The 27,915-nt window shown below is 43.1% G+C and overlaps 1 protein-coding gene across 5 annotated transcripts in view; it reads right to left on the bottom strand.

The window, feature by feature from the left end:
• Positions 1 to 1,440: 1,440 nt before the first annotated feature.
• Positions 1,441 to 27,915, bottom strand: part of KBTBD2 (kelch repeat and BTB domain containing 2) — a 30,492-nt gene continuing 4,017 nt past the window's right edge. For all 5 annotated transcript variants that reach the window (XM_072153251.1, XM_072153250.1, XM_072153248.1 and 2 more), the window contains exons 2-4: positions 11,638 to 12,116; positions 10,218 to 10,383; positions 1,441 to 4,580 (exon numbers count right to left, since the gene is read on the bottom strand). In XM_072153251.1, coding sequence (XP_072009352.1) covers positions 3,048 to 4,580; positions 10,218 to 10,383; positions 11,638 to 11,807 — 1,869 coding nt within the window. In that variant the 5' untranslated portion in view covers positions 11,808 to 12,116 and the 3' untranslated portion in view covers positions 1,441 to 3,047. The remainder of the gene's footprint in view (positions 4,581 to 10,217; positions 10,384 to 11,637; positions 12,117 to 27,915) is intronic.

Raw genomic sequence — 27,915 nt, forward strand, 5'->3', positions numbered from 1 at the left:
TTGCACTAACATCGCATTTACATATGCCGCTCATTTATAAGTGACAAGTTGGTAAGTGGCATTTGCGTTGGCACTTGCACAGTGTTTCTTCAGCGGTTGCATTTACATTGCTTGCATGCATGTTTACAATATACTTGCGTTTACACTGTGCTCACAACTCCATCGCATTTGCAACCGGGTCGCATTGCAATTTGTAACAGGGCATTTTTGTGACCAAAAAAAAATTGTGTGAGGATTTATTGTTTTGCAAAAACATTGACAAAAACTTCAACTGTTAGACAGAAAGCTAGGAAAGTCATTTAAAAAAATAAAACACTGTATTTTAAGAGAAAAATTTTACAAAGGCTATACATTGTAGAAGGTATTAATGAAAATACTGAGAAATAGCCTGATCATTAGAGTGGAAAAACAGATTAAGGGAAAGGGGGTTATATATATTTTTAATTGAATAGTTCAGGTAGCAAAAAATTAAAAAAAAAAAAAATTGAGGGAAATTCCTTGATCGCCTGTTATCACTTCCTATTGAAGCAGATAAGTCATACAGATAAAAAAAAAAAAAAGACAGAGGTATTGGATCAGGGAACAGTAAAAATGTGAAACTTCAGTGCTTTCTTCACATCTATTCCGTTCTTTTCTGTTAAAACCTGCTAGATTTATAAAACAGCATTAAGAAATCAGCTTAATAAGTCTTCGATGCATCACAAGTTGGTTTTGTGTTTCTTGTATTCAGCTCCACCTTCTTCACCACCTCCTCCATTGAAATGACTTCACTGAAATCAGATCTGAGCAGACCTTACAAAGTTTCTTATACGTTTTAGGCCTCATACACACCACTGTGAACTGTCTGTGCAAACTACAGCTAGCTCAAGGCCTACATAAAGGTTTATTACACCACTTCATTGTCACCATGTCTCACCACCCGAGCCTGCAGCCACACCATCAAAAACAGTGTGTACCCCATATTAGTGCAGCTTCCTATGGAGCTCCCAGCAGTCTACATGAGGTCTTATTTGAACTTCTTGCCTTACTCTTATCACTTCAAGCCCCAATATGTTATAAAAAGTATTTGCTGGTTCCTAGTTTTAAAAGGAAAAAAAAAAAAAATCAAATATTGTGCAAAAAAAAAAAAAAAACTTTACAGAGATGCCCAAACAAAAATATGGAAATATTTGTAAGACTTATTTTTTGATTTAAGGAAAGGGAAAAAAAAAAAAAAAAAAAAGAATCGGACTTTTTTTGTTCAGAAACAATGAAATATAAACTACAAAAGACAAACATGTTCTGCAAGTCTATAGCCAAAAAGTATAACAAAAGGGTATATGCAAATCATCTGTCTACCAAGAACGAACGGTCATAAAAACTAGTATAGCCACAGTTTGTAACCCACCTTTCATGTTTTACAAGCATAGAAAACATTGCTCACTCAATCACAACACAATGTTCATTTTAATATTTTTTAATAAATTAAGGTCATTCAAAATACAGTGCCAGAACATGATGCAGCTGAACATGCTAGTAGGGTTTGTCATGAAGCACCTGTGCCCATGTTGAGTTGGCGACGGTGCCCCTCTACTGCTAGTGGTTCCTGGGATTGATAGTAATGCCGGAGCAGCACAAGGGCATCAGCTCTCTTGTGCATCTAGTTATTCCTGAACAGTTTGTTTCCCTTCCCTTGAAAATTAAACAAAATATAAAAAAAAAAAAAAAAAAATCTAGGGTATACCAATACACAATCACACTACAGTAAATGCTTGTTAAGTTAAAAATGATATAAGACCTGGTAATCCAACACTAAATGTACAAATGTGGGAAGGGAAAGAAAGACAGCAGCAGTTTTTTGAATGAGTGAGCTCCCATCACTTTATCAGAGGATGAGAGCTCCATTTGTTTAATCCCCTTTCTGCAAAGAAAGGTTAAAAGCTCCACAGGGACCCGTACTATGAGGGGCTGGCATATAGGTTGGACGCCCGGTTACGCCAGAAAGAACGTTACAAGGCCATATTGGAAGACCTGTATTCTACAACAGAAAGGTACAGGTTACTGACAACAGAAGCACATGCTCCTCGCACAGCCTGACTGAGCCTGCAGTCATTTTATTGACCTGTGTTACCAAGTGAAACACTACATTTCCCCAGCAGGAAAGTCTCAATTTAGCAAAAAAATATATTTATATATATATATTTATATATAATATAGGTTACGTGTTAAAGTGGGACTTTGGTGATAAATCACATTGTAAAAAATAAAAGTTTGCAGGTTATCTGCATATTTCATTGACTACTTCCAAGTCGCTCTGGGTCTAGGGTACATCGCACACTTTAGGTTTGTTACATAGCACTGAGAGAAAACAAAGCTTGAGAGATGTTCTTTCTGGAGATGAGATCAGGCCACTAGAGTTCTGGTTCTTGAAGGAGTAAATATTAAGGAAAGGAAAAGCTAGTAATACAGTAGTAAGTGTACTGAGGAGGCAATCTTGAGGTTTTGAGAACATAAGGATTTTTTGTAGTTTGTGTGTTTTAAGCACATCTATCCCCAGAGAGATAGTTATATAGATACTTAGTAGATCGGGTCACACTGCACATATACATATATATATATGTGAATATTCCAGCATGCAAACTGGATCGCTAACTAAAAAAGGAATATGATTACATGGAAGATTTCGTAGAAAGCATTTAGACTTACAATGCCATTCATAGTCTGTGGATCTAAAAAACTTGCACCTGTTTTTTTGCGGTAAAGGACGGGGAAGAGGAAGAAATACATCACAGGGATACAATTTAAATGCTTGTTGTAAACTGAACGCTAAGGCTGGATTATATAAAGTTTTCTTTTCCCATTAGCTGGTCAAATTTTTTTCGGATACTGGAAGCATATCTCCCTATATAAATGCATTAAAGATTACAAACAATATGCAGGGAATAAAAATAAGGACTGAGTAGTAAGCAACGCAAACTTATTTCTCCAAGCCCACTTTATGTAATTTGAAGGAATTCTCCTTGCGGAAAAATAGCCATGCATACACGCAGTCTCTTGCTTGTAGAAAGCTATACTGGGGGTAATGTAACCATGTTTCCATCAAGTTCAAAGTCATCTGCACCATCTTGTGAGAAAACATGAGTTAGAGGTTTCCATGGAGATACTTCTAGACATGACGGGTAGAGCTTTCCTACAGTGCATCGGAACTCTTTTCCCAAATCCCAAAGCACACGCTCCGATATCTGCTGACGCAGAAACCACTGGTCAAGGTCCATGTTATATTGATAAATGGCATATTTTGCTTTTTCATTCATGTGTGTCTCTCTGATAAAAACACACAAAGAATTTGAGATGACCACTGCCCGAACACAGGGATCGGCAAATCGTTTGGCAGGAATATTGGCTGCCATGTACCATTCATTCTTATGAACATCATACACCTCAACAGCAACAGAAGAGCCATCTAAAGTACTTGATGGTAGCCTTACACCAGAGTTGTTATCAGTTTGCAGGCCTCCGAGGTAGAAGATTTTGCCATCAAAGGCTGCAGCAGATGCAAAACATCTACTGCTCTGCCTTTTTGCCATTTCTACCCATATACCGGACCGTGGAATGAAGCAATAAGTCAAATTATAAGCCATTACATAAATGCAATCGTGGACTACAACAGCAACACTCCACTGAAATGCACTTGGAAGAGGGCTCACCAATGTCCACTCATCTTTCTCACAGTCATATCTTTCCACAGTCCTTCGATTGAGTTCACCACCTACACTATCTCCTCCTATTGCATAGATGTATCCATCACACCATACCAAAGAAGGTTTTACACGAACGCATAACATGGGGGTCTTTGGAATCCAAGTATTCTGCTGGGCATCAAACCAGTAAAAACTATTCACAGTCCTAAACGTAGCCTGAAATTTGCCCGGCTTATTGTGATTGCTTTTGGCGTTCTTTAAGGGCACTTGCCCTCCAGCAATATAAATATCATTGTCGGGAGACACGACAGCCCCCACTTTAAGTAGCTCAGAGGGTGGGTTGCAAAGCTTGTAAACCTTCTCTGCCTGAGGACTGTAACAGATTGTGGAGTAACTCCCTGGGTTTTCCAGAGCAGCTTCTATTATTATGATCATTTCCTCTTTTGTCATGCCAAGCCTTGGTTTAAAGAATCTAGGCATTGATTTGTAAAGTCCTTGAACTACTACAGACTTATCATTTGGTGGTAATCCTTGGAACCACTCCCGCTGAATTACTTCCGACAGAGCATCAATACGTAGGTGGCTTAGCACAGTTGACAAGTATTGTGAGCGTGACACTGTGTTGTAATCCAGCCATGACATTGCGGCCTCTCTTACAGTCTCTTCTTTTTCCACATTCAGATTGTCACTGCTTACAAGATCTATCAAAAGCTCACTTGATAGCTGCATAAACGCATCCTGTCGGTACACACTCGTAAACTTGTGCTCTACCATTCTTTTGGCGCTCTGTTTCAACTCCTCACAGCTGAACAGGTCCGCAAAACTCATCAGCCGAACACAGTTCTTGGCATTGATTTTCTTAATTAAATATTCTCTACAGAGTTGCAACACATCATCCACCTGCAAAACAAAAGGTCCATTAGGTGAAGTATTTCACAGTATTTACCATTAAAAATGAACATATAATTGTTCTAAATTTCTCAAGCCTTGTACATATGGTAACCAGCTTTAATTTCTGAAGGAGGAGTCTGCAAAATGGATAAAAGGTAACAAATCATGTGAACTAAAAACAAAACTCACCTTAAATAATACCTATCACCAGGTTTTCCCACTCTCCCATTCTCAGTACATCACCTTTATAACTTTTCCAACCAGCTATTTGTTTTATCCTGTTGCCATCTCACCACTGCAAGAATCGTTATTTTGGTTGCGGGATTCAGTTGCAAATTAGGCAGTTGACATCATCAATCGTTCCGATGCATGCAATACTGAGGGAACAGCCCGGCTTATTCATGAGCATGCAGTCAGAGCACTCCCCTCTGCTACCCCCTAGAGCAGTGATGGCGAACCTTTTAGAGACAGAGTGCCCAATCTACAACCAAAACCTATTTTTATGTCTCAAAGTGCCAACATGACAATTTATACAGTAACGTATTGATCCCAGCTGTATCAATCGTATTGGCATCCTGAGTTCACCAATACAATAGAAAGATGATGGAGAAATTTGGATTATAGCTTCGTTCCAGGGTCTCCTGAAGAGGAAGAATCAGGGGACCTAGATCTGGAGCTTCAATGATCATCCATCTCTGTCCACATCTTCTCGCTTCTCGTGTAGTCCTGACAGTCAAGGAGATGTCGCTTTAAAATAGCGCTGAGCATTGCTTGTCCATGGCTTGGACCACAGGAGGAAGCCTTGAGTCACATCTAGCAAATTTTGTGCTCGGGTGAAGGCCTGGGTGCCCACAGAAAGGGCTCTGAGTGCCACCTCTGGCACCCGTGCCATAGGTTCGCCACCACTGCCCTAGAGCCACACCTTTAGCATTCTTCGAGTCCCGTTCATGTGCATTTGAAGACACTTATAACGGCATAGCAAGGGGTTTCCCACTTCTCCTGGGCATGCACAGGGTTTGAAAATTTACTTGAAGGATAGGAGGGTGTAATTGCGTCCGAAAAGTCTGGGGTTGTCTGGTGACAGTTGTCCTTTAAATGTCCTACACTACAGCAAAGGCAGTCAGATGTATACCTTTCTCGACATTGTTAAATGGCCAAATTTGCCAACATTGGCATCTACATGAATCTCACAGGATCATAGATGATCATTATAGATGTGCGGCATAGGGCTCAGGAACTGGGCAGTCTGCTGTAATATATTGTCAGACCCAAGTTTTTCTACAGCAAGGAAAAAAAAAAAAAAACCACACGCACACAACCCCTTCCCGACGTGTGTGCATGGAGAGGACTCAAGGGCTAAGCCCTCTACACTGGCGGGTGTGAGAGAGCGGGTGTGAGAGCGGGTGTGAGAGCGAGAGAGGGTGTGAGAGCGGGTGTGAGAGCGAGAGAGAGCGAGAGAGCGGGTGTGAGAGCGAGAGAGAGGGTGTGAGAGCGAGAGAGAGCGAGAGAGCGGGTGTGAGAGCGAGAGAGAGCGAGAGAGCGGGTGTGAGAGCGAGAGAGAGCGAGAGAGCGGGTGTGAGAGCGAGAGAGAGCGAGAGAGCGGGTGTGAGAGCGAGAGAGAGCGAGAGAGCGGGTGTGAGAGCGAGAGAGCGGGTGTGAGAGCGAGAGAGCGGGTGTGAGAGCGAGAGAGCGGGTGTGAGAGCGAGAGAGCGGGTGTGAGAGCGAGAGAGCGGGTGTGAGAGCGAGAGAGCGGGTGTGAGAGCGAGAGAGAGCGAGAGAGCGGGTGTGAGAGCGAGAGAGAGCGAGAGAGCGGGTGTGAGAGCGAGAGAGAGCGAGAGAGAGCGAGAGAGCGGGTGAGAGCGAGAGAGAGCGGGTGTGAGAGCGAGAGAGAGCGAGAGAGCGGGTGTGAGAGCGAGCGAGAGCGAGAGAGCGGGTGTGAGAGCGAGAGAGAGCGAGAGAGCGGGTGTGAGAGCGAGAGAGAGCGAGAGAGCGGGTGTGAGAGCGAGAGAGAGCGAGAGAGCGGGTGTGAGAGCGAGCGAGAGCGAGAGAGCGGGTGTGAGAGCGAGAGAGAGCGAGAGAGCGGGTGTGAGAGCGAGAGAGAGCGAGAGAGCGGGTGTGAGAGCGAGAGAGAGCGAGAGAGCGGGTGTGAGAGCGAGAGAGAGCGAGAGAGCGGGTGTGAGAGCGAGAGAGAGCGAGAGAGCGGGTGTGAGAGCGAGAGAGAGCGAGAGAGCGGGTGTGAGAGCGAGAGAGAGCGAGAGAGCGGGTGTGAGAGCGAGAGAGAGCGAGAGAGCGGGTGTGAGAGCGAGAGAGAGCGAGAGAGCGGGTGTGAGAGCGAGAGAGAGCGAGAGAGCGGGTGTGAGAGCGAGAGAGAGCGAGAGAGCGGGTGTGAGAGCGAGAGAGAGCGAGAGAGCGGGTGTGAGAGCGAGAGAGAGCGAGAGAGCGGGTGTGAGAGCGAGAGAGAGCGAGAGAGCGGGTGTGAGAGCGAGAGCGGGTGTGAGAGCGGGTGTGAGAGCGAGAGAGAGCGAGAGAGCGGGTGTGAGAGCGAGAGAGAGCGAGAGAGCGGGTGTGAGAGCGAGAGAGAGAGCGGGTGTGAGAGCGAGCGAGAGAGCGGGTGTGAGAGCGAGAGAGAGCGAGAGAGCGGGTGTGAGAGCGAGAGAGAGCGAGAGAGCGGGTGTGAGAGCGAGAGAGAGCGAGAGAGCGGGTGTGAGAGTGAGAGAGTGAGAGAGCGGGTGTGAGAGTGAGAGAGAGTGAGAGTGTGAGAGTGAGAGTGTGTGTGTGTGAGAGTGAGAGTGGGTGTGAGAGTGAGAGTGAGAGTGGGTGTGAGTGAGAGTGTGTGTGTGTGAGAGTGAGAGTGAGAGTGTGTGTGTGTGAGAGTGAGAGTGAGTGTGTGTGAGAGTGAGTGTGTGTGAGAGTGAGAGTGAGTGTGTGTGAGAGTGAGAGTGTGTGTGTGTGAGAGTGAGAGTGTGTGTGTGTGAGAGTGAGAGTGAGAGTGTGTGTGTGTGAGAGTGGGTGTGAGAGTGAGAGTGTGTGTGTGTGAGAGTGAGAGTGTGTGTGTGTGAGAGTGAGAGTGGGTGTGTGTGTGTGAGAGTGAGAGTGGGTGTGTGTGTGTGAGAGTGAGAGTGGGTGTGTGTGTGTGAGAGTGAGAGTGTGTGTGTGTGTGTGTGTGTGAGAGTGAGAGTGTGTGTGTGTGAGAGTGAGAGTGAGAGTGTGTGTGTGTGAGAGTGAGAGTGTGTGAGAGTGAGAGTGAGAGTGTGTGTGTGTGAGAGTGAGAGTGGGTGTGTGTGTGTGAGAGTGAGAGTGGGTGTGTGTGTGTGAGAGTGAGAGTGGGTGTGTGTGTGTGAGAGTGAGAGTGGGTGTGTGTGTGTGAGAGTGAGAGTGGGTGTGTGTGTGTGTGAGTGAGAGTGGGTGTGTGTGTGTGTGAGTGAGAGTGGGTGTGTGTGTGTGTGAGTGAGAGTGGGTGTGTGTGTGTGTGAGTGAGAGTGGGTGTGTGTGTGTGTGAGTGAGAGTGGGTGTGTGTGTGTGTGAGTGAGAGTGGGTGTGTGTGTGTGAGTGAGAGTGGGTGTGTGTGTGTGAGAGTGAGAGTGGGTGTGAGAGTGAGAGTGAGAGTGTGTGTGTGTGAGAGTGAGAGTGGGTGTGTGTGTGTGAGAGTGAGAGTGGGTGTGTGTGTGTGAGAGTGAGAGTGAGAGTGTGTGTGTGTGAGAGTGAGAGTGAGAGTGTGTGTGTGTGAGTGAGAGTGGGTGTGTGTGTGTGTGAGTGAGAGTGGGTGTGTGTGTGTGTGAGTGAGAGTGGGTGTGTGTGTGTGTGAGTGAGAGTGGGTGTGTGTGTGTGAGAGTGAGAGTGGGTGTGAGAGTGAGAGTGAGTGAGAGTGGGTGTGAGAGTGAGAGTGAGAGTGTGTGTGTGTGAGAGTGAGAGTGGGTGTGTGTGTGTGAGTGAGAGTGGGTGTGTGTGTGTGAGAGTGAGAGTGTGTGTGTGTGTGAGAGTGAGAGTGTGTGTGTGTGAGAGTGAGAGTGTGTGTGTGTGAGAGTGGGTGTGTGTGTGTGAGAGTGAGAGTGGGTGTGTGTGTGTGTGAGTGAGTGAGAGTGGGTGTGTGTGTGTGAGAGTGAGAGTGGGTGTGTGTGTGTGAGAGTGAGAGTGTGTGTGTGTGAGAGTGAGAGTGTGTGTGTGTGAGAGTGAGAGTGTGTGTGTGAGAGTGAGAGTGTGTGTGTGTGTGTGTGTGTGAGAGAGTGAGAGTGGGTGTGTGTGAGTGAGAGTGAGAGTGGGTGTGTGTGTGTGAGTGAGAGTGGGTGTGTGTGTGTGAGAGTGAGAGTGGGTGTGTGTGTGTGAGAGTGAGAGTGGGTGTGTGTGTGTGAGAGTGAGAGTGGGTGTGTGTGTGTGAGAGTGAGAGTGGGTGTGTGTGTGTGAGAGTGAGAGTGGGTGTGTGTGTGTGAGAGTGAGAGTGGGTGTGTGTGTGTGTGAGTGAGAGTGGGTGTGTGTGTGAGTGAGAGTGGGTGTGTGTGTGTGTGTGAGTGAGAGTGGGTGTGTGTGTGTGAGTGAGAGTGGGTGTGTGTGTGTGAGAGTGGGTGTGTGTGTGTGAGAGTGGGTGTGTGTGTGTGAGAGTGTGTTCTTTTGCCCATGCTCGTTTTATCCTATTCATTACAATGTGCGAGAAATGAGAAGGAAAATCCCCATATACTACCATACTGTAGTACTGTATAGGATCAGACAACCTAGTAGGTTTGAAAAATAGTATAAAAAAAACCCCTAAAAAAAATTCAAAATCGCCCCCCTTTCCCTAGAAGTCATATAAAAATAATCTGTAAAAATCATAAACACTCTAGGTATAGCTGCGTCCAAAAATGCCCAATCAAAATATAATAACGTTTTTTCACTGCGTTTAACCCCGTAACTAAATATAGTGCACAAAGTCGAAAATGGCACTTTTTTGCCATTTTGAAAGATCCAATAAAAAGTGATCAAAAGGTCATACAGTCCAATAATTGTCATCTCCGTACACTGAAGTATAAAAAAAAGTTATTAGCACCAGAAGATGGCATAATCAAAAAAACAAAAAAAATTGTACAGGAGGTTTTCATTTTTGGAAATGTATGAAAACATTATGAAACCTATACAAATTTTTTTCCCTGTGATCGCACCGACCCAAAGAATAAAGTAGACATGTCATTTGGGGCGCACAGTGAAAACCGTAAAATCCATGCCCCAAGAAAACAGGGCAAATGCCTTTTTTCACCATTTTCACTGTATTTGGCATTTTTTTTTCCCCGCTTCCCAGTATCCGGCATGGAATATTAAATACCATCACTATGAAGTGCATTTTCTTACGCAGAAAACAAGGAGTCACAGAGCACTTTACGTGTAAAAATAAAAAAGTTGGGGAGTGAAAAATGGAAATGAAAAAACTAAAAAAGGGCCAGGTCATTGGGTTAATACCCAAAGAGTCAAGCAGACCGGTCTTTTGAACCATACATTAAAAGCCATTAAAAAATTTTTTGAAAAACAATAGATTATTAAATGAAAGTATAATTTTCCCACAAAATAAAAATAGAAACATTAAAATTAGAAAAGTGTTAAAAAACAAAAACTTAAAATCGGGAAACTGCTTTGGTAATTAATAACTTCACAATTAGAATATGAAAAATCAATATTTACCTGTAAGAAGCATGCGGTCTCGTATAGCTGTTCTACAGTGCTTTCATTTATTGCCAAATTACCCGTGTATGCATATGTTATAATGATCTGCAAAGACGCTGCATCCACATTTCTCAAATGTACATGTGTTTGCTTACTTTCACTGAGTCCACTCATAAACATTGCTCTGTCAAAGGAAAATAAATAATAATAAAATAAACAGGTTGAGGTGAAATATGAGCAGATCATTGACTTTCTGAAATATAACAACCTGAACATGTCGAAGTACTCAACATGCAGAAGAAGATTGCATGGCTTGATGATAATGTAATATAACTCAGCACAGGCCAAGCACAAGGTACAGAACAAGAAAGGAAAGAAAAGTTCTAAGACACTTGGACAAATTCTAGAACTGCAGGTCATCTGTATAGATCTCTTTTACTCTTCAAAGCCTACTGTTGCAGTGAGGGTGCAGTCACACATGGGGGGGCGGGAATTTATCATACGCTGGCGCATGATAGCGACCACGTAGGTTTTTAAAAGTATGCAAACACTGGGCACGCCCCATGCCTGCCCAGTCGACCCTTGGTCACACCCTTCCACATGGTGTGGGGGTTGTGTAATCGCTATTATAATTATTGCAAATTCTTGCGCACTCCAAGTATTGTGATATCAGCCCCTCTACGCCAAAAACTGACATTGATAAATCTAACTCGGGTGCTGGTTACCAATTGTATTTGCTTCCATGAAAACTCAAATGTGATCAGGCAGAAACCCATCCCCGGACTTGTTTGTAAACGTAACACAAGTGCCACATGTCACCACACCATCAAGGTGTATGCAGGTGCCATTTACAAACAGGAGACAATCTTGACAACAGTTCAACATTTTTGGACTGGTGGGGGTCTGACATCTACCATCCATTCCAATCAGGAAACAGGCTGTTAAAATTACTAGATCTAGTTACTTCAGATGCAAATATATCCCCATATATCCTGTGGTAACCTTCTTACATTTGTTATCTATGGCCTCCTTCCTTCTAAAATAAACTTATAATTTATAGCCCGTGTTGAAGCTTCACAGGCTATTACACTGTCTCACCCTTGTCATTGTCCTGATGTAATCTCACTGCAGCAGAGGAAGTTTCAGCACACAGTGGAAGGGGGAAGCGGTCTTTGCACACTGTAAAAGCCTGTGAATCTGAAGCACAGAAGCCCTTCAAGGTTCATTAGCATAATTTTAAAAGTTGATTTTTAGAAGGAAGGAGGCCATGGATAACAAATATAAGAAGATTGCCACAGTCACAGTGTCTGGATCTAGGAGTAAGTGCCTCATTTTCCATGACTGATGGTACATTTCCTTTAAAGGAGTTGATGATTGGAGAGAACCTTTTTCAATTATAACAGATGACAAAGTAGCAAGTGATGCTTATATTACATACCTGAAATATGAGCTGCATGTAGCAAGAACCATTTTGTGACATGGAAATTCAGTGCCCTCAACAATTAACACTATATCCGTAAGTAGCCGCTGTTCATAGAACAACTTCAGCTGTTCCAGTAAGGAGACCGCATATTCAGTATTGATCTGCCTTTCGTCCTGGGTGGACATGACTGCATTCCATTAATAGTTACAAGGATCTAAAATCAAAATAATGACTATATGTAGTCAAAATACAAAAGAGGAAAAAAAAGATCAATACTACAGAGGTGTTGGCTCTTAATAAGCAAAAATTGTTCTTAGCAGCCTGAATCAGAAGTGTGCTGTACAACACAGCTGAAAAAAATTGATCCAAAGTATTTCAGACTTCATGATGGTCGTAAGAAGTGAAGGCCCAGTGATAACTCCAGGGGAGCTCCTCTAGAGAGTGAACAGCATGAAAGTGCCCAGCTGCAAACCAAACAGCAACATTCTTCACACCTAGAAAAGAGGAAAAGGTTAATATAGAAAACTAGAAGTCAAACTTAAAAGGAGGTCATTTAATAACCTAGCACATCACTTGTCATTATGCAGAACATAGACCCTCCATCTCTCACAATTGTCATCACCAGGTCATGCAAATGTTGGAGGATCCGATCGGGACACCAGAAAGCTTTACAAAAAGCAGAGCGCTTTCTTCTAAAGGTCAAGAAAAAATATTTTAATATTTCATGCAGCATTTCATAGAGCAAGGGGTGCTGAGCAAATGGATAGAACAGTTTGTGGGAAAAGCGTAAGGCTAAATGCATTCATTTCAATGAACAGATTTTTTAGGGAACCTGTAGAAAACGCAGAGCAGGTCCAATTCCTGGCCATGTTTGCAGCTCTGAACTTCCCATAGACCAGTGATGGCGAACCTATGGCACGGGTGCCAGAGGTGGCAATCGGAGCCCTTTCTGCGGGCACTCAGGAAATTGTCCAAGTCCATTTTAAAGTGACACTTTATTGGGTGTTTGGACAGCAGGGAAAGTAAGAAGGTGTTGACAGAACTGCATTATCTTTGGAGGTCATCCTGCTAGACCCACCATTTCTTCTTGTACACCCTGGAAAGAAGCTACAATGATAGTTTGAATTTGCCTTCCTTCTGTCAACTATATTGGTGGCCTCAGGCGGTCGATACAATTGAAAGATGTGGAAGAACAGGTAGCAGTAAGGTACTGTATAAAATTCCATGCTGGCACTTCACGGTAAATAAGTGGATTTTGGATGTAGTTTGGGCACTCTGTCTGTAAAAAGTTTGCCATTACTGCCATAGACCCTTCAAGGGTTTTTTTTTTTGCAGATCTGTAAAAACAGATGACATAAGAAAATAGCACTGCTTTTTGGCGGACATAAAGCTTGACTATGAATAACAAATAACAGGGATAACAAATGTCCCAGGGATCCGTCATGTTCAGCCTGAGAACAGCACAAGTTCGTGAACAGGTAGCCGAACCATTCCTTGCCATCATTTTCTGCTTAGCAATGAAGTGGGCCATTCTGTAATCTTGCCGGAAAGGCTGGCACTCATGAAGACCACATGACCACTACAAAACTACATCTGCTCAGAACCTAGTTCTCCAATGTTTTCAGATTACCACATAGATAAAGTAATTCAGCTTCACTTTGAATGAACTTTTCCCATTTATGATAATGAAGAGAACAAGTTAAAGGGATATTCCCATTTCAGGAAATTAATGTTAATGTCTTTATGATAAAAACTTATACAATTTACAATAAGGTTTCTGTATCAATTCCTCACAGTTTTCTAGATCTCTGCTTGCTGTCCTTCTATAGAAAGCTTCTATATTTACATCCAGCAGACAGAAATCTGACCAGGGTCACACAGGTGCACAGATCGTTAGTAACAGTAATCAGAGCTGTGGGATATAACGATCTGTGCACCTGTGTGACCTTGGTCAGATTTCTGTCCACTGGAATTATACAATGGAGCTTTCCATAGAATGACAGCAACCGGAGATCTCGAAAACCGTCAGAAATTGATACAGAAAGTACATTGAAAAATTGTATAATTTTTCATCATACAAACCATTACATTAATTTGCTGTAATGGCAATACACCTTTAAACTTTGTGTTCAGGGTTTCTAAAAATGGAACAAAATGTGCAGTATGTTTTCATAATAACAAAAATAATTTTTGCAAATGGAAATTAGTTACATTAATTTGCCGTCATTTTTCCCTATTTACTTCAATGTAAAAATAATTGATCCTTTCACCATCCATCAGGCTTCATTTTCTTTCCCGGTGGACAGTGAAAGGATTACTCAATTTAAATCAATCAAGCGACAATTACTCATAGTTCCAGGCACTGTGACTGTGGTATTCTGCTTATATTTGTTATGGTTGACCGCTTTCCTTCTAAAATAAAATGATGCTTGAATAATAAACTTTAAATGCTGCAGATTCACTAACTGTTACACTGTCTCCCTCTCTCCCTGCTCCCTCAGCACTGCCCCCTCCCTCTACCTGATATTACCTCACAGCAGCAGATGAAGTTTCTGCCACAGAGGGAGGGGGAAGGGCTCATACACTTTGTAAAATCCTGTGAATCTCAAGCAGATAGGGGCTGTGGTAACATAATAAAGTTGGGTTTAAAAGAAAGGAAATATAACAAATATAAGGTCACAGATCCAGAAATGGTGACTCTGGTAATCTTCTAAGTGTTTATCCTGCTTGATTTTGATAGATTGCCACTAACATTGAGGTAAAGTGGGAAACCAACAAAGAAATATCATGTATGCATGTATGTATGTATGTATGTATGTATATATATCTATCAAAGGGGAAGGGGGGGTCATAACGGATCAGTTTATTTTTAGTATTTTAACTAACGGAAAAGAACAGCTGAAAGGACAATGTAAACATGAACATTATCAGAGTACGGTCTTTATTATTAGCAATAAATGGGAAGGGTGATACGGACATAGCAAACGCCTCATGCACATGACAGCAGAAAATGATCCCGTTTGCGGCTGGATGAAAATAGGAAATGAGCGGCTATGTCACAATACGTAGGGCTGTGGAGTAGGAGGCCATTTTGGTGGAGTCGGAATTAAATGGACCGACTCCAAAAATATGACAAATTGTTACAATCAGTTCTCGGCAGTACGTGCTGAATAAGTTTTTTTTTTTTACAAATTTGGGGAAATTATGGAATGTCCTATAAATGTCTGTTCTATTTCTGATCTAAGGATGTAGGTTTTTAGTTTAGATGAACGTGGATGCACTTTGAAGGAGCTTCACTACTGATTTTGAGCACAAACAGATCAGAGGGGAAGGCATGTCTGCACTTATCTTAGAACGGCTAGAGTGATCAGGAAAACAGGATTGTGCTGTGTTTGCGTTTTCTGTATACTGCTTTAGGTTTTAGTTTGATATTCCTCAGAGTTCATGTTTGTAGAGGTTACCTGCTCTGATGGATTCTATAAACTGTACATAGAAAACAGTTTTCCTCTCATATTCTAACATCTCAAATTCAGAAACACACATGTAATCTAGCACTGCTAGACTGTAATAAATTCTGAAAAAATTTGAAACACTTAGTGAGCTGTGCTCAGAAAAAAAAAAAAAAAAAATTCTGGTATTGAAAGTTCAACCGTTCATCAAAACTGACTGTTCACAAAATCTCTAAGTTGTTAGAGATGTTGCCTGTGTTAACTGCATTGTCTCTAACCTAAGTCAGTGTAGGGAGGTTGTTCTATAGCCTAAAATAATAAGGTTAGACTTAAGATCATCTATGAAGGAGAATCTGATGGCGGCAATAATTTTTCTAATATGAAATTCATAGTCAATGGTTTTTCCCCACAGTGTATTACACAATTACAATTTATTGAAGTTATAGTTATAAGATAAACAACTTGGTTACTGTGCCATAATGGCGATAAAAAGCCTTATTACTGTAAATGTAACACATAAACATGCCCCACGTATGTGGGATTTGGAGTTAGGGAAACAGAGGTTAGGTTTACTGACTCCACCTCCCTGGATAAAACAGAAGTAGTAGCATTTGAGATTCCAAAATGTCTACAAAATTAAGAGTTTCATTTTACATCTTAAGTTAAATTTATTTTTTTCATTAAATGAAGGTATACATAAAATAAACCCTGACAGTATGTCCACTTGTGATATGACAACATGTGTGGAATGTCATCAGCATTCATGGTATCACATGCATCAATGACTGTAACAAGATCCTACAGGGATTTGTGCACCCTGGAATTCTCCACTGCCAAAAGAGGAGGGGATAATCTCTAGGTAACATGACTCTTGTAAGAGGAAACATCAAGAAAAGTTAAAATAAATACAGTTGTTCCCAGATATATCACATGAATTCGTTGTGTGGGAAGCAGTACAAGGAACACAGAATTGTGCTAACTTTTAACCCTTAACAACTTGGCCCTTTTTTGTTTCTTCATTTCCATTTTACACTCTCCACCTTATAACTTGTTTATTTTTCTGTGTACAGAGCTATGTGAGGGCTTGTTTTCTTAGTAACAAATTATAGTTCTTCGCTATAGTATTTATTATTCCATTCCAGAGAAATGACTGTGAAATTTATGAAAAACAAACTTTCATTCTTATTTCTTATTTTTTTTTAGTCTGATTGCTCCTGCCATTTACGGCAATAGTACTGTATTACAGTATATGGAGAATTTTCCATAGATCTGTTAGTGTGGCATGGTTTCAGATCTTCAGCAATGACAGTTCCTGGAGTCTCAGACTCCAGGCTGTCATGGCAACTGATCGTTTCTCCCCGATGACAGGGAGCGACAATCAAAGCCAATAGGGCTGCTACCTCTCTATTTATTGCCTTCTATGGTCCAAAAGGATGGTAGACTTCCTCTAAAATCTAATGTATTACAATAAAGCCTTTCAACAGATGTATACATTGGTGGCATTGCTGTATTTGTTATACTGAAGAGAAATATACATGTAGACCACCTCTGCACGGAATAGCATTGTCAACAATTCAATAACCAATAGCTGCAATGTGCAGGCCACAAAGGAGGCCATAACATGGGCAATATATTTTGGTACCGAATTTTTGTCAGTAGAGTCCTATAGATAGTGTATATATACTTAGCACATTGCTCTAAAGTTAAGCAAGTAGGGCCTACAGAAAGGATAGTATAAAAACTGTCTGCACTTGCCATATCCTATTTCGTACATTTCAAGAATTTCCTGAAATACGGATTTATACATTTACATTTCTACAAAAAAACAAAAATGGTGAATTAGTACTCACCGGTAATTCGGTTTCCATCTAGTCCTCCATGACGGCCCACTTGGAGGATGCCCCTTGACCTCTGTAGGGACAGGAAGCAGAGAGGTTAAAAGCCTCCCCCCCGCATCCTCCCGCCAGTGTCTACCAAATAACTACACTGGTGGAAGATAAAGAAAAAAATTTTATTTGTATGTTAAATATTCACATACATTTACAGTATAGCAGAAAACATAGGGAGGGAAAATATATAGGCCGTCATGGAGGACTAGATGGAAACCAAATTACCGGTGAGTACTAATTCACCATTTCCAAAACGTCCTCCATGATGGCCCACTTGGAGATCTACCAAATAAGTAGAAACTCTAGGGTGGGATGACCGCCTGTAGAACCTTCCTTCCAAAGGAGAGGTCCCGAGAACTTGGCAAGTCCAGACAGTAATGCTTTATGAATGTAGATGGTGAGGCCCAAGTGGCCGCTTTGCAGATCTGCTCGAGTGATGCGCCTCTTCTTTCGGCCCAGGAGGCCGACATAGCCCTGGTGGAATGAGCCTTTAGATTAGTAGGAACCTCCTTCCCTTGTAACGTATAGCAGGTGGAAATAGCCGACTTTAGCCATCTTGCTATCGAAATCTTGGAGGCTTTTCTCCCCTTATTTTTCCCCTGGAATTGAATAAACAGGTTATGATCAATGCGCCAGGGTTCTGTAGCCTGCAGATAAGCTAGCACCACACGTCTTACATCCAGAAGATGCCACGAGGCTTCGTCACTAGAAGAAGGATTCTCGTAGAAGGACGGGAGGGTGATCTCTTGGCTCCTGTGGAATTTTGCTACCACCTTGGGAATGAACCCAGGGTCTAGAGTAAGAATAATACAGTCAGGAAGAATGTGCATATAGGGTTCTCTGATGGAAATAGCCTGAAGCTCCCCCAATCTCTTGGCTGTAGTAACAGCAATCAGTAGAGTAGTTTTTAGCGTTAAGTTTTTAATGCTAGCACTGTCCAGAGGTTCGAAGGGAGGTCTGGAAAGTGCGTCTAATACTAAAGTGAGATCCCACATAGGGGTCCTCCTGAGAATCTGAGGTCTGAGTTGAGATGGAGGATTATCCCCACAAAAAGACAAATTTCTTCCAAATTTTGTGATAAATGGTGAAATTAACTTTTTTCCTACTTGCCTTAAGTGTGGTTACCACCGCTCTGGAAAGGCCCTGCGATCTTAAAAAGTCGGACTCAGGATCCAAGCCGCTAACTGAAGCTTCTCCGGGTCTGGATGCAGAATAGGACCCTGATGCAGAAGATCCTTCCTCGGAGGCAATATCACCGGTTGCTGGATGGCCAGGGATGTCAGCAGGGGGTACCAGCCCTTCTTTGGCCAGTTTGGGCAGATGAGTATTACCCTTGCCTGGTCCATAAGGATCTTTCTGAGGACCCTTGCGACCAAGGGAATAGGGGGAAAGGCGTAGGAGAGAGGTTCGGTCCATGGATGACTGAAGGCGCCTAGTCGATCCTTCGGCTCCCTTGCCTCCAGAGAGAAGTATAGATGACACATTGAGTTCTCCCTTGTGGTGAATAAGTTGATTCATGGAGTGCCCCAAAGATCTGTCAACTGGCAGAAGATTTCCCGATTTATGCACCATTCGTTGGGAGAGACCACTCTCCTGCTGAGGAAGTCTGCCTCCGTATTCAGAACTCCTTTTAGGTGAGTTGCAGAAAGAGAGAGTATGTTCTCTTCTGCCCAGGAAAAGATGGTGCGAGTCAGGGAGGAAAGAGCTACTGACCTTGTACCTCCTTGTCGTCTTAGGTAAGACACCGCCGTGGTGTTGTCTGTCAGTATGTGGATATGCCGATTCTTCACTAGAAGAGGGTTGGACCTTAAGGCTTCCCAGACGGCTCGTAGTTCCCGATAAATTGATGGTTTCTTTGCTAGTGAAGGGGTCCAAGATCCCTGGGCGTAGTGCGAGGGGAAGACTGCTCCCCAGCCCAGACTGCTTGCATCGGTCGTGATGGTAAGACACGGAAGGCAGTGCCAAGGAACCCCTTTCTCCAGATGCTTTAACTCCAACCACCATCGCAGGTCTCTCTTTACCGAGGATGGAATGGCGACCTTTTTGTCCAACCCCAAGGTTCTCCGGTTCTAAGACCGGAGGATCCAACTCTGCAGAGTGCGACAATGGCTCTGGCTCCAGGCTACAGATGGGAGGCAGGCCGTAAGGAGACCCAGGACCTTCATTGCTCCTCTGATTGTAATGGAGGTTTTTCTTCTGAAGGAGCGGATCTGAAGTCCTAAACCGTCGGCTTTTTCCTGAGGGAGAAAGGACATCATAAGAGTAGAGTTCAACATTACTCCTAGGAATTTCTTGTGAGTGGAGGGAGACAGATCTGATTTTTGGGTGTTGATTAACCACCCCAGATCTGAGAGTTTCCTCATGGTAAAATCTCTTGCTGTAACAATATCTGATCAGTTTTTTCCTATAATCAGAAGGTCGTCTAAATATGGAACAATAGACACCTTCTGTAGCCTCAGGAAGGCAACAACCTCCATGATTTTTGTAAAAACTCTCGGAGCTGAGGAAATACCAAAGGGGAGAGCCCGAAACTGAAAGTGGAGGATATAACCCTCTGGAGAAAGGACTGAAAATCTGAGGAACCTTTGAGAAGAGTGGTGAATAGGAACATGGTAGTAAGCGTCCCGAAGGTCTATCATGCACATATAGTAGTCGGTATAAATAAGCTGAGTAGCGGATCTTACCGATTCCATGTGAAATCTCCTGTAGGTGATGAAGCTGTTTAGGGATTTTAAATTTATGATCAGCCGATTCGACCCATTGGGTTTCTTGAAAAGGAACAGTGGAGAGTAGAAGCCCGACTTTTCTTGGTCTTGAGGAACTGGAACAATCACTCCTTAATGAATGAGGGATGAAACTTCCTGCCAAATAAGAAAATGGGTAGAAGAAGAAGTAGAGGGTGATGGAGAAATAAATCTTGAAGGGGGGTAGGTGCTGAATTCTATTCTGTAACCAGAACTGACAATGTTCAAGACCCAAGGATTTGAGGTAATATCTGTCCATTGAGTGATGAACTGTAGAAGACGCCCCCCCCCCCCACTCTGGCATCACTGCTTCCCCTCCCCCGAGTTGTCTGGAGGATTGGAGAACAGAAACCCCCTACCTCTGCCTCCCTTAGAGTAGCTCCAGCGCCCCGGTTTACCTTTCCCGTGAAAGGAATCTTTAGGGTTCTTGAAGGGGCGAAAGGAAGGTTTTCTGGAGGGTGTTTTGCTTTCAGGAAACCCCTTCTTCTTGTCTGAAGCTTTTTCTAAGATGTCCAATTCTGGACCGAACACGAAATCACCTGTGAATGGTATGCTGCAGAGTTTTGACTTCGAGCGTATATCGCCGCCCCAATGTTTGAGCCATAAGGCTCTTCTTGCTGCGTTTGTTAATGCCCCCTCTTTTGCAGCGAAGCGAACGCCCTCGGCGGAGGCATCCGCCAAGAATGCCGTGGCAGATCTTAAAAGTGGAATGCTGTCCAGTAGAGACGCTCTGGTAGTACCTTCTCCAATATGCGATTCCAGTTCATTCAGCCAGGAGTTTTTTTTTTTTTTTTTTTTTAAGAAGAGCGTCGGACTTTCGGTCCATGGGATCCCTGAGCTGTGCGGAGTCCTCAAAGGGAAGGTCTGTTCTTTTGACCACTTTCGTCACCTGCACATCTACTTTCGGGACAGAGTCTCAAACCTTAGAGACTTCATGATCGAAGACGAGGCGTCTCTTAAAGCTTTTAGAAATTAGGATCTTCTTTTCTGGGTCCTTCCATTCCTCCGTGATTAACCCTTTCAAGGTTACGTTAACCGGGAAGACACGTTGTTTTTTAGCCCTTAGGCCCCCGAACAATTCGTCCTCCCGAGACATACAGGGAACTTCCTCTTCAATATTTAGCGTCTCACGGATCGCCTTCAAGAGGTTATCCAGATCATCTATTTGAAACAGGTGACGAGAATCCAATCTCTGACTAATGTCCTGGGAATCTTGCTCCTCAGTATCCGCTAGGGAACAGGATGGACCCTCTGAATCATAGTTTTATTCATCAGAAGAAGAGATATCCGCCAGTCTAGGTTTTTTAGGAGGAGGATCTTTTTGTGTCGCTGACGCCACTGATGCTACCACTTTATCTTCGATAAAGGATTTTAACTTATCCATGAATTATACTTTCTCCCCCCGCATAAATTCGTCAATACAGGGCCTGCATATGGGTTTTGTGTATGATTCGGGCAAAACCTGGAGACACAAATTACATTTCCTAGCAGAGGTCCTACTCTTCATAGAACGGTCGGACTTGCTGGGTTTCTCAGACCTTTCAGGTCTGTCCTCTTTGCCTTTCCCCTTAGACCCTTGATCCTTATCCTAAGGGGGAAAGGTGAGGAAAATAACTAACTTGGGGGTCAATATGTATCATAGATACTATAAGAACATGCCATACAGCACCACGTGACCAGAAGGGTGGAGTAGGCCCAAGTCTGCCTCATCAGCCATAGCAAAAAGTCTGGGACGGCAACCAACCAACAGCACACAGTCCAATCACAAACGGACGCCGATACAGACAACCGGATGTTTAAAATACCTTATCGGGGAGCCCATCCCCCATGCAGGTGGCAGAATGCTGATTTTCAGCGGTCTCCGTGACGTTGCGGCCCTACTTCCGGAAGTCGTCATGGAGCGCAAAGAACGCCTGGGAACGGAACCTCCCCCAGGCGCCGCGCGTCCTCTCGTGAGCCCGATGTCAGCCGCGGGTGAAGGACGGATGCCGCATCCACCAGGACCAGGGAGGAGATATCCAGCCGCGGCCCCGATCTGGAGGGGAACTACGACCTGCAATAGGCCGGCGTAACCCCAGGTAAGTGCCCTTTTTTGGCAGAAAAAAAACGTCCCTCCCCCCCCACTTGGAGGAGAGAAAAACCCTCTCTTGCCTGCCCTCTGTAGGGACAGGAAGACACTGGCGGGGGGGGGGGGGGGGGGGAGGCTTTTAACCTCTCTGCTTCCTGTCCCTACAGAGGTCAAGGGGCATCCTCCAAGTGGGCCGTCATGGAGGACGTTTTGGAAAATACAAATGTCTAAAATCAGGCGATTTCTTTAGACACACATGCACAGACGCTCAATGTGCAAGTCTTAATAGCTCTTCCCCCATTGAGCTCTGTACATTTAAGGAAAATAAGAGTAGTATTAAAAAAAAATTATTGTAAAATAATATTGTATGTCAGAACACACACACAATTGTATTCATGACTTGTGAATGCTTACAAGCCTTCAAAACAATAGAAGATAATCCGGTGTTAGCATTGTTCAAAAACAGGCGGGCCCTGGGTTACGTACAGGATAGGTTCATTAGGTTTGTTCTCAAGTTTAGGCTGCATTCACACCAACACAAGGGGGACGTATATACGGCTGATATACGTCGCCCATAGACGTCAATGGGTGTGCAGCACCGTACTGCTCCGTACCCCGTGTAAAAATAGGACATGTCCTATTTTTTCACGGCATATGGCGCCGTGCACCATACATCCCTATGGAGAGGGGCAGAGGTGAGCAGCGCTCTCCCCCTCCTCCTCTCCCCGCGAGCTAACGGCGGGCAACGTTAGTGTGAATGCAGCCTTAAAGGACACCTGTCACCAGGTCTGTGTCACTAGTCTTGTCACTACTACCTGTTGGAGCAGCTCACAAGGATCCCATCCCAGCCTTTATCTAGTCATTTCATACATTCATTGTAAAATCATCTATTTTTTATCATGTAAATGAGGCTGGTCACATGGTCAGAGGCAGTGATGTCACCCCTGTTACCCATCCCCTCTCCTCCCCCTGCTCATGTCCGTGTGTAATGTATAGTAAAGCATTGCTAGTGTGTGTGCTGCATCTGCTGACATGCTGCATCCTCCTAATATACAGGTGAGAGACACAGACCTCAGCTACACATGTACCTGACATGTTCTGCTGTAACATGGTTGCCTGGAGCTGCTGTATCTCTCCTAAACACACACACACACATGCACACACAGGCTGCAGGGGGTGTGGCCACCAGCACCAGGAAGCACATCATTATACAGCCTCACATCATTATACAGGCCGTCAGTCATGCACTGGGGGTGTGGTTGTGCCTCCCACTCAGCTTGAATATGCTAATGCTTCATTGGACATTTCACAGGTCATTTGCATACAGCTTTAGGACCTCATTGCTTAGGTTTACAGGCATGTAGAGGGACAATGAAGGGATAGAGGCAATGCTTTCTAATGGCAGTTTATGAAAATATATTTAGTTTAGGGGGTTATTTTGCATGACAGGTTCTCTTTAATTTGTATTTAAGTCGGTATTGTATATTTTATAATTGTTACCACCCCCAAAACAGGACAACTGGATTCTAAAACTTTTGGGCTCAAATAAGAACCAGGATTAACAATAAAGCGCAATTGCAGACACCTGTGAGAACTCTTACAGCTGATTATTGTAGCCTGGGACTAAAGTACAGTAAATTACCAACATCCAGAGGTTCGTTTGTAACTAGGGGGTCACCTATAAGTCGGGTGTTCTTAAGTCGGGAACCAAGCCAAGTTAGCAAAGGCTCACTCTGTAAGCTCCAGGGAACACATGACTTCTTTCTCTGTATCTACAAACAAGGAGCCAATGATCACAACTTCATCCCCTACATTCTTTATAGAACAACTTGTTGCCAGGAATTCATGAGAAGGAAAAATGAACAGGCTGCTTCCTGCAACCAAACACCAAGGTCCTGATGGTTGACACTAATGAAGGACTCTCACAGAAGTGGAAAGAGAACTTAGCTGACAGATATGAACTAGATTATGGTCAGATGATAGCACTGCAAGTCCTAGGAGAGTTACACTACCATTGTACTTGAAATTGGTCCTGTATATTTCTGATAACATATTCCATATTCTACTTTAACTTGTGAAATACATCTATCCTTTCAATTAAAGGAAAGGATTCATTCACTTTATTATGGGAACTCATTACACACTGAAAACATAAGGAACCAGTACAACAAATTCAGTAGCCAATTTAATGAATTAATTAATTAGTAACAACTGAACACAACATTTTGGTCAAAATGCAAAAAACATTTGGGGAAGATTTTCTACTTAAGCACTTAGAATGCGTTTTGGAACTAATTGCAAGTGTGAACGCAGCCTGTACCATCTGTCTGCCAGGAAGATGGTGGTGCAAATGCCCTTCCCTATATTCCCCTACAGTAAGGGTGTCAAACTAATTTTCATCAGGGGTCACATCAGCCTTCTGGTTGCTTAAGAAGGACCGAATGTCATATTTATTACTGTATAAATGTATCTACTTGAGCTGTTAAGTAGTAACATTTACACAGCATTACAAATACAATTAGCCGTATGAGTGAAACCACAAAGCTGAACATATTGTTAAAGGGAACCTGTCACCACATTTTCACAAATACAGCTAGTGACAGGTTCCTATGGAGCCCTATTTACTAACTTATACCCTTCTTTTAGCTAAAAATTGTTTCCTTCACATTCCTATAAATCAATTGTTATCTTGTATATTACCTGGAATCAGAAGGTGTGCGTCTTGCTCAGCTGGCCAATCCCATCTACACCTCCCCATGCCTTATGCAGTTCATGTCATGTGACCAGGCTGTCAAAGGTCCTGTACATTTTACATTTGAAAAATGTACCCCCTGTATGTATCTGATGACATGAAATCATAGCAGCCTCCAACTACCTAAAATTTCATGTGATTACATACATACAGTACAGGTACAGATTGCTAATGTTAGAAGGCTAAAGGACCTGAAATGATGTGACTCTGGTCACATGACATGAGTTTAATGCAAGGCAGAGCTGTCAGTCAAAATAAGGGGGTGTGGTTCACTGGTAGCCCAGGAGAGAGAAGAGTCAAAGCCAGAGGACAGGAGTCAGAAAAGCTAATTTGGATATCAGAAAACTTACATGTTAAGGTACAGTGCCTCACTGGCAGCTAATATGGGAATACCTGTAACCCTTTATCAGCAGGCATTGTTAGTCAGGGTGGTAAAATTCTGGTGACAGGTCTTCTTTAAGTAACCAGAGACACTGGCATGGCCAAAATTACAATAAGAAAAAGGCATGCCTACCTTCTCCCAGTTTCAAATCATCTATAGGAAATATGCCTGGATGCACAGTCTCCTTGAAGCAGTCAGTTGATCACCAGAATATAGACACACAAAAACCAGAAGATAGGAAGCCAACATCTGGTCTTTATTTTTTTTTTACTCTCCATTAAAGGGGTATTCCCACAAAGACAAGTTTTTTTTATATGTACTCAGCACATCAAAATAACATTCTCTAATTCACGGTTATTAACAGTGAATACAGTTTCACAGTCCAACCTGTATCAGACAGTGTTGGGTAGCCGCCATCTTGATTTTTGTGCGAGTTCGTACTGAGATTTCTGTGTCTTGTGCCTGTAGCCACGCCCCCTGCAGCATCGGACACAGACAGATTCACTTCCTGGCAGGAGATTGTGAGAAGAGACAACCTGCAAACTATAAGCTACAAGGAGATAAGTGATCTGGGGAAATGGAATGCAGGCACAGATCTGTGAGACTCAGAACAGAGATGTAGCAGAGCTGACTCTAATAGGTATCTAATGGATCTCATGCATCTCTGATCTGTCTCATCTCTTTCGATGTGTCAGTGTGTTAGTATAATCTCACAAGCCAGATGAAAGGGCATATACACCTGTACCCTGATAATCTAACCACATTGTCACCCCACAGAACTAGATGGATGATAATGTTTCTGCTTAGAGAGGCCCCCACCCACACCCTGGAATTTTGCACTGAGCACCATAGAGAGTGATAGGAGCTTAAAACAACAATAAAACTGTAAAGTAAGGGGTTAAAATGATCTTTATTGTGTTAACATCACTAGGGGATTGAAATTAAGAATTTTCTTTTGTGGTAAAACCCTTTAAGACTAGTTACTGTGACTTTGGATGTCAAGATTTTAAATGGATTTAAAATAAAATTAGGGCTGCTAGGTAAATAAAGCTATGCTGAGGATACAAACTCTACTCTCATGGAGTTAATAAGGGGCAAGTAAATTCTAAACATGGCCTTGTAAGAACCATGAAACAATTCAGAAAAATAGGGCTCTAAACAGTGACCCTGACATCCGACACTTTCTATGCACATGGTACATCATGCTTAAAAGAACGCATGGATCACACCACCCTTCTATAGAACAGACATAGCCGTGTCCTTACATGGCCCCTCGTGTCATGCTGCAAATGAGAGATGAAGCTTTTAAACAGAATAAAACAATCCATTGAAATGTCAAAGAGGAGACGTAATGCAGGATCTGCTCTCCCACACACACAGTTCCGCTCACTTTCTGGATATATAAAAAGGCAAGTATGTAACTACATGTGCCCCACGCTGCCCCCACCTCCCCAAGGTTTAGTCAGGCTGTTCTCTTTCATACAACTCTAGAGTTTCTACAATGATGTCAGTGAGAAGATATAAATCTGAAAATAATAAAGTTTTCCTGCACAAATCATTCATTACCTACACATGTATGTATAAAAACCTTAGATATTAATTGTTGGCAGTGTATTAATGTCAGTGCTACATACTTTGAGTGAAGCAGCTCCTGAATACATAGTTTCCTCATGGATCATTTGTTGCTCTATCCTGGAAGTTACCTCCCCCCCATCACTATACACCTCAGCAATCACTGAATGTAGCATGTCAGTTACAGTTATGAACCAGGAGGTCAGGGCGCCAGTGTGGTGCAGGAGGTAGCCCATTTTAACCAGTTTACTGCACTGTTCTGCATATTTATGTTCTTATCAGCTCTTAGAACATCCCTGTTTCACCCCAGGGAGCCAGGTAGTGCCCTATGTTGCTCTATCTTTTTGCGGTGCGTGGATCAGTGCCACACGTGTGGCTCCTTACCACCGCCGGGCCGCCATTGCCATCTATGGGAACGTATATGCGGCAGCATGTACGTCCCCATGAACGGCCGTGTCAATGAGCCCTAACACTGCAAATGTTGCAAAAAAGTAAATCCACTTGTTATAAGGGTGCAACCACTGCCCCAATGAGCTCTTCAGTACGAAATAAACAGAACACCCTGTATTAGGGTGGTTTCACATTAGCATTTTTGTTTCACATCAGTGACTTTTCACTGCATAATGCAGCACACACCCACCGGCAACAACCGCAATCGGGTCTTAACACTTCTGTTGCCATGACAGACTCGGGTCATACAAAGACCCAAGGCTGTCTTCTAGCCACTCTATTACAATGTGCAATTTGCACAATGTGATAGATGAGGTGGAAAATCCCCATATACTGCCATATATACATATACAGTATGTATAAACAGATATAAAAACAAACAGTAAAAATTACTTGTTAGGTATTAGCGCGTCCCCGCACCCCTTTTTCAGCATATAACAAATGTAGTAAAAAGTGATCAAAAGGCTGTACAGTCTTTAAAATTGGAGCATTGAAAACGTCATCTCGCAAAAAAAATTACACCACACACAGCTTCGTAGATTGAAGTATGAAAAAGTTATTAGCGCCAGAAGATGGCAAAGTGAAGATTACACATCATGGAATATTAAATACCATCACTATGAAGTGCAAAATGTTACACAGAAAACAAGCCCTCACACAGCTCTTTACATGGAGAAAAATAAAAGTTAGATCTTGCCTGGTCGTTAAGAACTACTTTGTTACTCAGTTCACCGACAAGAATAACAGTTGTTACACTTCGCCATCAACAATTGACCTAATAAACCGACAAGAATAACAGTTGTGACACTCCGCCATCAGCAATTGGCCTAATAAACTACTACCAGTATATTATCAAATAGTGTAATACCTTCTAGTTTGTTTCTTTCATAGCACAATATGATGGCCTCATCTAGAATATAAATTCTAGGAGGTGGAGAGTTTAACACTAAAGTCAAGGCGCAGAGCTCTGAACACCGCCTCTGTGAC

The sequence above is a fragment of the Engystomops pustulosus genome, chromosome 5 (assembly GCF_040894005.1).
Source record: "Engystomops pustulosus chromosome 5, aEngPut4.maternal, whole genome shotgun sequence".
In the NCBI taxonomy this organism is placed as follows: Eukaryota; Metazoa; Chordata; class Amphibia; order Anura; family Leptodactylidae; genus Engystomops; species Engystomops pustulosus.